At 41.2% G+C, this 10236-nt stretch overlaps 1 protein-coding gene across 3 annotated transcripts in view; it reads left to right on the top strand.

Moving 5' to 3' along the window:
- The first annotated feature begins 3934 nt into the window (after positions 1-3934).
- The window catches only part of PLPPR4 (phospholipid phosphatase related 4), a 39534-nt gene continuing 33232 nt past the window's right edge, over positions 3935-10236 (top strand). The window contains exon 1 of one of the 3 annotated variants that reach the window (XM_007169542.3): positions 3935-4276. In XM_007169542.3, the coding sequence (XP_007169604.1) occupies positions 4199-4276 (78 nt within the window). In that variant the 5' untranslated portion in view covers positions 3935-4198. Of the gene's footprint in view, positions 4277-5986; positions 6120-10236 lie in introns of those variants that run through there. The other 2 variants (XM_057536180.1, XM_057536177.1) reach the window with 2 other exon arrangements.

The raw sequence follows: 10236 nt of genomic DNA on the forward strand, positions 1-10236 counted from the left end.
GCATCCGAATGGTTTCTTCAGTAGTGTATATCACAAGATGTAATTATATGTTTGTTAAGAGAGGCAGTATGCGCAGCCTTTAAGATCACAAAACTGTAGCAACCCACTGGGTTCGAAACCTCAGCTCCACTGATTATAGTAATTATACTTGTTGCACTTGCATAATCATAACTAACCTCTCCAACTCTCAGTTTCTTTTACTGAAGACATATGACACCGTGGTACCCATTTTTAAGGATGTTGTGAGAATTAAATGAGGTAATGTGTGAAAAGCATTTTTAACAGTGCCTTGTCCACAGTGAGCATCATGTGTTTTCTATTGCTATGACTAGTGTATCATCTGTGTCTCTCCCCTCTCCACCTGTATTCGAATGTGAGCTCTGTGAAGGCAGGTACCATATCTATTTTCTCCTGTGAGTATCCAGAAAGAAAAATGTCTCTTGCATAGTGGGGGAATCAATCAATATTTGTAGGCTGAATGGATGAACGTATGAATGGATGGACCAATTTGACAATTTACCAACTGCTTTCACATACATTGTCACATTTGAGCTACAGAACATTGCTGTCAGTTGGTACCAATACTTTTCTCATTTTATAGATTAGGAAACAGAAGCTGAGAGCTATTAAGTGACTTGCTGAAGAGAAGATTTCAAACATAACAAATCAGGTTTTCTGACTCCAAATCTCATTCTCCTTTGGTTCAACTATTTATTTATTTATTTATTTTCCATCTCTGAATCTTGTCTAGAAGATTTTTCTATAAAATAAGGAAACAATTTGCCCTGTTTACTGCATCGTTTTGAGCATCGAAAGTTTAAGTAGGTAAAACACATCAACTGTTACCCCAGTGTAAGGCATTATTACTGTGTTTAGCATTTAAGGTATTGCATAAAGTAGCTTGATTGTTTTTTGAAATGATTTTAGATGGGAAAGAGAATGTTTTAAAAGAAGGAAAGAAGAAGGAAGGAGAATCTGGGCAAGGGAGGGGTAGAGAATTTGCAATAGCAATTGGTTTTGAATTTGGAAGCATTCCCTGATCCCTGACCATGTGGTCAGGTCAAGCTGTTCAAACTACCTAGAGAGGAAAGAAGAGTACCTTTCTTATGTCTCAATACTTTCTTGAAGTTTGAGGTGTGGTCAGCATGCATCTCTGATATTTTTATCACATATTTTCAGCTCCTGGCCAATGAAATTAAGGAGCTATAGTTTCAGCCTTATGTTTCACCTTCCCTTCATATATAAATGCTGAGTTTCCAGGATGATAAATTCAGGAATGTTCTAACTTGTTTTTTACATCTACCAAGAACTGTAAATTCTGTTTGGATACTAAGAAAATGGAAGAAAACAATACTCACACACAATAACTTTGGTAGTAGTGAGAAGTATAGCTGATCGATAACACGATAATAAACAGAATCAACTAACAATTCTTGAACATTTAGCATGTGGAAGAAGCTATGTTACATGATTTTATATGCATCATGTAATTTAACTGAGTCATTCATTTCTTTAACAAATATTTACTGAACATCTGTTATTTGCCAGGAACAGTTCCAGTAGCCAGACACATAATGATAATGAAATGCTTGACCTTATAGAGTTTACATTCTAGTGGATGAGGAAGGCAATGAAAAAATTGGCCAATAAATACTTTATAAACTATCAGATAGTTATAAGTTCTATGAAGAAAAAGAAAATAATGTGTAAGAGTAGAGTAATGGAGGCCTGGGGTGATTAATGCTTAGGTGGAGCGAGTGGTCAAAGAAACCTTCCCTGAGGAGTTTAAACTCGAGCAAAGGTATGAATGGAGCCAGAGCTTAAACCATGTGATGTTGGCAGAACAGCGTTCCTGGACAAAGGAACAGTAAGCGTAAAGTCCCTGAGGCAGTACAAAGCTAGAGTGGGACTGCCAGACCAATAAGGCACAAAGCAATGTGAATGAAGTCCATGAATCAGGCAGGGTTCTTGGGTAGGGCTTTGAGGAAGAAGTGGGGAGTTTGGATTTTCTCCTGAATGTAATGGAAAGCTCTTGAAGGGTTTGGGCAGAATGACACAATTAGATTTACTTGTTAAAATATCATTCTGGCTACTGTATAAGGAGTGGTTTGTAGGTTATAGGGGTAGCAAGGGTGGAAGCTGGTAGAACACTTAGGAGCCTATTGTGCCAGTACAGGAAGGAGATGGTGGTAGGTGTGGAGGGTGAAGGTTGGAGGACAGTAGTCAGCTTTGGAAGATGGCATAATTCTCTCCTGATTACCTACATTCTCTGAGTGAAATAAAAGTTGAAGTCATTAGCTGAAAATGTCAAGATTTGAAGAGACTGGAGAAGGTATGAGTTAGTTCTCAGAGAGTGAGAATGTGAACAGACTATGGAAAAATTACTAGGATTGTGAGGTAGTGGGGACTATTTGAAGTTTGTGGTCATGAGTGGAATGTGACACAAGACCACATGGTTGTGTGTTCTTCTCCATCCTCCTTCAGTTATTCTGGTAAAGGCAGAGAACTGGGTTTAACTGGGGCTGGGATTTTGCCAGGTGAGTGTGGTGAACAAGGAGTGGGAACTGAGAGATTATACTGCTGGACTCTGAAACCTAAGCCTGGTAGAAGGTGAGGGCATGAGGTGGTAGTGGCAGTGGTAGATCAGAAATGTGCACATTGGTAGATCAGATTGTCCCGATGCTGCCAAAGGTCTACTGGAGTATGCAATGGACTGAGTATTTGTTTCCCCTCAAAATTCATATGTTGAAACCCTAACCTCCAAAGTGATGGTATTTGGAGGTGGGGGTCTTTGAGAGGTAATTAGATTTAGATGAGGTCATGAGGGTGGTGCCCTCATGATGGAATTAGTGCCCTCATAAGAAGAGACCAGAAAAGTAGCTCTCTTTTTCCTCCATGTGAACATATAGCCAAAAAGGGAGTCCTCACCACAACCTGACCACACTGGCACCCTGAACTGGGACTTCCAGCTTCCAGAATGGTGAGGAACAAATGTCTGTTTTTTTCGCTACCCAGTCTATGTGTTTGTTTATTTGTTTGTTTGATAGAAGGCCAACCTAAGGCTAGCAATTGAAGAAGTGAGTCGAAAAGTGAGGTAGGAATTGGCCCTCAGATGCTCGAAGTGGAGACTTTGAAGATATTGGAAATGACCAGGGGCATGTTATCATGCAAGTGGGTTACCTTAATTAGTATAATACAACGTTTTATATTTCCTGGGTTTTTTCTCCTCTGTATCCTTGGACTCTTCTGGGTTGCCAAAATAATCACAAAGTTGAGACAAGCCAAGGACATCACCAAAAGGTGAAGGACTTAATTTGGATTCTTAATGTCTGAGAAGTGCCTACTTTCACGGTTATGACTGTAGTACTGACGAGGTTCCGGGGGTGTGATGATGAGGTAACAGCGCACCCTGGCTTTTGGGCTCATTGAGGATGCCCACGCATCCGCCTCCATTAATGTCTCACCATTCCCAGACAGGCAATAGTGAATGTTTATCAGCAGGTGAGTCGGCATATCCTAGGGAGCCAGGGAGTCTCCTAGGCAGAGAGTCCTCAGTCGGGGAAGTCGTTCTTGGATAGCAGCCAGCTCTCAAAGAGTTCCCACCACGGCCTACTTTTCGGTATGCGATCCAAGTTTTAATTTCGCGCAGATAGAGGTCGGTTTTCGCGCTGTGGGCCAGTGCGCAAGATCCTGGCTTCTGCTCTCCAGCAATCCCGAAGTTAGAGTTCCTAGAGGGATCCAGGAGGCTTCCCGGGGAGGGGCGTGGGTGCCTCGTCTCCTCAGCCTCGCTGCTGCAGAATCCAGGGGTGCGTCCCTCTTTTCCGATTCTTGACGTCAAGCCCCGACCGCCGCGAAGCCTCGCCAGCGCGGTGGAGAGCAGAGGGAGGGGGGCGGGGAGGGGAAGCCATTGCAGCAACAGCTTGGGGGAAGGAGCTGGACGTCTCCGCCGAGAAAAACCGGGGGTGGGAGCCAGAGTAGGGGAGGCAGAGGACCTGCTGTCTCTAGGAGCCGCTGGGTTGCTGCAAAGAGGGGCGGGGAGAGGCGGGGGCTCTGCCCGCACCGCGCTGGCTCCAGCGGTGCCCGCGGGGAATGTGACATCAGCGGCGCCGGGCGCTTGCGGCTGGAGGAGGCATCTCGCCTCGGCTGCGCTGTGCACACCTCGCCCCGGGGAAAACGCAGACCCGGGCAGGCGGCAGGGATGTCGGCGAAGGAGAGGCCAAAGGGCAAAGTGATCAAGGACAGCGTGACCCTCCTGCCCTGCTTTTATTTCGTGGAGGTGAGTTGGCCCAGCGCCTTGGCATAATGCAGATCCTCCGGGTGACTCCGGAGCCAGTTCGGGTCCCGGACGGTGTTGGAGGCGCGGAGCCCGTGCCTGGGTGCGCGCTGCTGCCCCTAAATGCCCCACGCTCCCCCTTCCCCCAGGTTTCTCGGGCGCTCCCCCGAGTGTGCCTGTGAGTGCCCGCCAGCCAGGGGTGATTAGCACTAGCGATGCCACTGCCAGGTGGCCTGCAGGCGGGAGATACCTGTGTGAGTGAGCGTGGGGCTAGTTCCCTGGCCCTCCTGGACCGCCTGGGTGCACAGCGTCGTCCGTGGCCCAGAGGGGCCATGACACCGATATTTCGGGATTTGTGTCCTCAACCGGCGACTACGTATCTAGAACTCTGTGAGCTTTCTATAGGAATTCAAATACACACAGCCATGCCCGGGGTGTATGGGGGCTGGGGATGTTTACGTAGGATTAGGAATATTGATTGCGTTATTACACACACAAAAACCCCCCAAAAGCCCTACCCCTATTAAAATTACTACGGTGCTCACATCAGCTTCTAAAATTGGGTCCACATCTCTAAGTATCAATCGGTTGGTCCTTTTCCATGGTTAACAAAAATTATAGGCATATACACAAATAGATGTATATGTATACATATGTATATGTATGTATGTATAATATTTTTAAAATAAGTGACATCATCTGATTTTACATGATTTGTACGTGTGCATTTATTCGGTGCTGAGCAGTATTACAGATAAGCAGTTAACATGCAGATGTATTCATAAATGAACCGCTAACTTACCAGAATGCAGCATTTAAGAAGGAAAAATTTATGGGAGGGTTATAAAGATTGACAGGTACAGTGATTCCATGCACTGTGGTCCGTTGCATTAGGAAGACATTTTTAAGCAAGAGGTTTATTAAATCATAGGTAGAGAAGAGATGTATTGGATAGGTTTAGTGAAATCATATGGTTTTAAGCATAAAACTATATTCTGTGTAATTAGAGCCTGGATTGCATAGAGAATTATAAGACTGTTGCTGAATTATAAATATCCTTCCTTGGCTGTCTTTTCAGCCAAATATGGAGGTTTAGCATTTCCAAGTACTAGCTAGTAGATAGTAGATTCTGTATTTGATGATTGTGAGGCTTATCTGTGTTGAGGGATAGTCACTGTCTTGAAACTTGGGAGAGGAGACATTGTCAGATTGTTTTTATAGATAGCAGTATATGTGCAAGTTTCTCTTAGGTCTCACAAATTTTAAAAATGGTTTCAGTGTTAAGAAAGATGTACGTGATTTGCATAAGTCTCAGAGAAATGATGGGTGACTCCTTCATCTATGACCCATAGAAAAGAAGGAAAAAAAATTGACCTGTTTATTTAAAGTAATTAATTGATTCATTTTTTTTTTTTTTTTGGCCCTTCCTCTTCTCACAAGGGATTTTGAGGCCATGGTTTAGACAATTTTGTTGAAAGCTAACGAAGAGTTTTATCGAGAAAAAAAATGTGGGCACAGAAGATTCCATGGTGAAAGGGGTAAAGGAATAGAGAGATAGGATTCCCTGCCTTGAAGTTAAATCCTGTCAGGCCACTTATCGCATTGCTAATCCACTGTGGTTTTGTCCAAAAGCACTTTGATTCACGTCTGGATCTATTACATCTGTCTAGGAGACATCAGTTAATTCCTGGCTTCTGCCTCCAGGACGGAGCACCTGAGGTCAGCTAGAAGCTGACCACATTTGGATTGCAGCTGTATGGCTTCGAGGAAAATACTTTCATGAAAGAGGACGCAAACCAGAGAATTAAGGATGTGCCTTAAAAGAACCTATGTGTGCACTTTTGAGGTACCTTTAACAGGAGGACATTACTTTTAATCTAAAATTTTAAACGTAAAAATGCCTCATAATGCATTTGAAATGTGTCTGTAGGAGCAAACATCTCACAAATGTTAATTCTTTTCCATGAGTGGAAATAGCCCAAAATCATTACCTTCACTCTGACCCATTCAGATACCCTCTACAAATTCCTTAGCAGGGCAAGCTACAGAACAATTACTTGAGGACAGTTCATGGAGTTTCAATGCGCATTTATGACATTATGTCTTGGGGGTAACAGATTTCAAAGGGAGAGCCACAAAATTGGATTGCAAATGATCTCTCTGAAACTTAAGTGCATGATGAACCACTAAAGAGCCTCCAGAAAATGGGGGAAGACATTAGTACCCCAATTATTTAAGGGGTTGACAGAATGCACTACTGAACTCCTTTGGATAGACTCATTTTGAGGCCAGTGAGAATGAGCTTTGTAGCTGCTTTGGAGGATGAATAAATATAGCGTGAATTAACATGTCAGTAAAGTGCTCTAGGGTAATGGCACTTTGCTTCCAACATAGTTTCCCCAGACCTTTGTAATTAAAATGGAAAAGTGAAACATGAGTGAATCTTTCATCACATATCAGCCCAAAGAACATATTTCAAACCTTTTCTGTTACTTCAGACAATAATTTAAGGAACGAAAAGAGGCAAAAAGGACCAGAATTTGAGGAGAAAATAGGACCTAAGAATTAAGTTAGGCTCCTACCATATACCATACAAAAATAAATTCTGGACAGAACAATGATATAGATTTTTAAGAAACAGTTAAAAAACTAAATAATAATAATAACATAGAAGTATATTTTTAGATTTTACAGTGAGAAAGGCCTTTCTTAACATATTACCAAAGTCAGAAATAATACAGGAAAAGACTAACACATCTTTCTACCATCCCAAATAAAGTTTCTCTGTAACAGAAGATGCTCTAAAGAAAGTTTAAAGAAGAAAACAGTCTCTGGGTCTCAAGTCAGTGACACCATGGACAGTTTAAACTTTGCCTTTCTTCAAGCAGTTCAGGCTGTTTCAAATTGCTATTCATGATAGGCATGAAATATGAAGAAACTAACTAGGAAACTGAGGAGCAACTTTCATTCCAACCAGAGGAGGCTAAAATCAAGTTAGACTGAATTATGGCAGAAAAACCTGGCCCTTACAGACAGATTGACCCGGTTCAAATACCACCTATGCCACATACTACTTGGATAATTCTGGCCAAGTTACTTCTCTCATCCTCAGTTTCTACATATGTAATAGAAATTATATGAAGTAATACAAATATATGTATTCATATATGATAGAAATTATAGTAACCATATATCTTAGACTATATTATGAGGTTAAAGCATGAAAGATACCATATATCATACCTGAGCTAGAGTAGGCACTCAGGATGTATCAGTTTCTTTTGCATGGTGTCAGGGTATAGAGATTATATCCTATATATATGCCAAGGTGTTCAGTCACTAAAATCAAGTAATCATGTCTCAGCTGACCACCAAACTTGATGTTAAACAAACGTTAAGTTAATGGATAGAGCTAATTTTTTCTTACATCTTTGGTTTATGCTGCCAATTGTTTATGCTGATAAAGGGGTTTATGGTTGACAGTAATTAAATATATCAATATTACATGGTGATTTGAAAACACACCGTGATTTCCAAGATGGTACCTCACTTTATGAACAAGTTTGACAATTCAGTTTTGCGTTGTTCGATGTGGGAAAAGAAAAGTCAAATTATGAAAGGAACTCTCAAACAAGCATATCCAAAGCTTTATCAGGTTGAACAGAAAGCAAGTTAAAAGGAACATTCCACTGAAGAAAAGGTTCCTCTTGCCTTTAAAGTTCCAAAACACTCTCCAAGTGATGGCTGTATCACTTACAGTGCAATTGCACCCGGCAGCACGCCTAGAATTAGTAAAAGGTCTTTCAGCTTACTAACCCAATATTATACGTGAGAAGGCTGGTTGTCTGTGTGCCTAATGCATTTCCTTTATGCCAAGCGTTACAATGGTGCCACCTGTGCTCAAACTCACAGTTTCATTCTCATTAGTCATCCTGTTCCAAGATATGGGTTCACATTGACTCAGTATGTAATACAAACAAATGATGAATTACTCTTTAAACCAAAAAGATACAAGTTCTTAATAAATAAATGGGAAAAAGATTCTTCTCATTTAAACATTCTGCTTTATGGCATACATTTTTATTACTAATCTAATGTTTACTTTATGGAGGTAAACGAGCAGTGTTTGACCTATATGCAAAGTATTTTTATAGAGCTATAGATGCAGATAGTTTGAAATTTCTTGTTTTTCATACACACACGCACGCGCACGCGCACACACACACACACACACACATACAGACATGCACAAACACAGAGGGAGTAAGAATAGCCTCTCTCCACTGAGTGTAAAATAACTGTACATGAAGTATTACAGATTCAAACTATTTTAAACATGACAGACTTGAAATTATACAGAAAGTTTTCACTAATTTGAATATTGTACTTAACAATGGATATGTTTCAGGATTTTGTTCATGCAGGTTAATTACTACAGTTTAGGGTCAGTAAACTAGACATTGTGTTCAGGAGTAAAAGCCATCATTTCTCTCTTACCATCCTGCCTGAAGAAGTTCAAAAAGCCTTTGTTTTAGCAAAGATACCCTGGTTAGTTCAGTCTGAACGTCATGCCTAGACATTATGGTGTCTTGACAGACCTTAATATGTTTTTTATTTTTTTCCCACTGGAAAGTGTCCACTGTAACTTTTTTTTTTAATATTTATTTATTTGTTCGGTTGGTTGCACCAGGTCTTAGTTGTGGCATGCGAACTCTTAGCTGCGGCATGTGGGATCTAGTTCCCTGACCAGGGATCGAACTTGGGCCCCCTGCACTGGGAGCACGGAATCTTAACCACTGCGCCACCAGGAAAGTCCCCACTGTATCTTAATTGTAGCAAACATTAATTCGCAAGATTTCTGTTTTAGCTCAAGATCTATGTGAAAATTATGTAACTCATATGATTTTGCTGGGAAATATAGCTGGCTGATTTCCTTTTACATAAACTTTAGCATCAGTAGGAAGCACAAAATGACAACATTTCTGCATTGCACGTACCAAAATAGTAGCTGCAGGTTTTTTCCCTTTTCTAGATGGCATAGATAGTCCCCTCAAAGAAGTAGTCCAAACCCACCAACAGAGATGAGCTGACAAATCTTTCCTCCTCTTTTAGGGTCACGATGTGCAAAGTCCTTTGGTGAAAAACAAAAATGAAGTACAGACGATAATAGAGTCCTAAGTTTCAGAGAGACTAAATGAGGACATTTCCACAAATACCGAGACCAAGTATTGAACATAGAACCCGCCGTTAGGGAATTCTATACTATTCCTAGGCTCCCCCACTATCTTACTGTGTCTTCATGGACAAATCACTCATAGCAATCTTTGTCCTACTTTCCTCTAGAAGGAAAAAAATGGGTGCCTTCTACCATTCTCAAAGGGATATTAATAATAATGATAACAATAATAACAAGGAATAGTCAATTTCAAGCCTCCTTTATATGACAGACCCTGTATACATTATCTTTAATCCTGAGAACTGGATTATTTGTATTAAGGTAATATCGAGAAGGCATTATTATCCTTATTTTTTTAAATCAGCAAATTGTAACTCAAAGAGCTAAATATCTTTCTGGGGACACAGCAATTAAGTGAAGGAGCCACGATTTGGGTGCTTGTCCATCTCCATCTCCTCCTGCATTACCATTCCCCCCACTCCACCTCACACATGACTCTAATGATAATGCTAAACTTAATGAGGGAGTGGGATGGGGAGACCTGTCTCTGCTGTGACTTGGCTAGCTTTGTGGTATCTGAAGGCATGTATGTGGAAGATGCTTGTTGAGGTTCTTTCTGTCTGAGTTGCGGAATAGAGTTTTCTCTTCATTCAGCTACTGAACTTGGCTTTGTTAATGCTATCTCTCACCTAGAGTAACTGATTTAATTCTGATATGGCTGTGTAGATGGAACAATGACTGTCTACCTAAAAAGCTGCTTCCTTTGGGAAAGCACAGATGGTACCCA

Source organism: Balaenoptera acutorostrata, chromosome 1 (genome assembly GCF_949987535.1).
Source record: "Balaenoptera acutorostrata chromosome 1, mBalAcu1.1, whole genome shotgun sequence".
Classification (NCBI taxonomy): Eukaryota; Metazoa; Chordata; class Mammalia; order Artiodactyla; family Balaenopteridae; genus Balaenoptera; species Balaenoptera acutorostrata.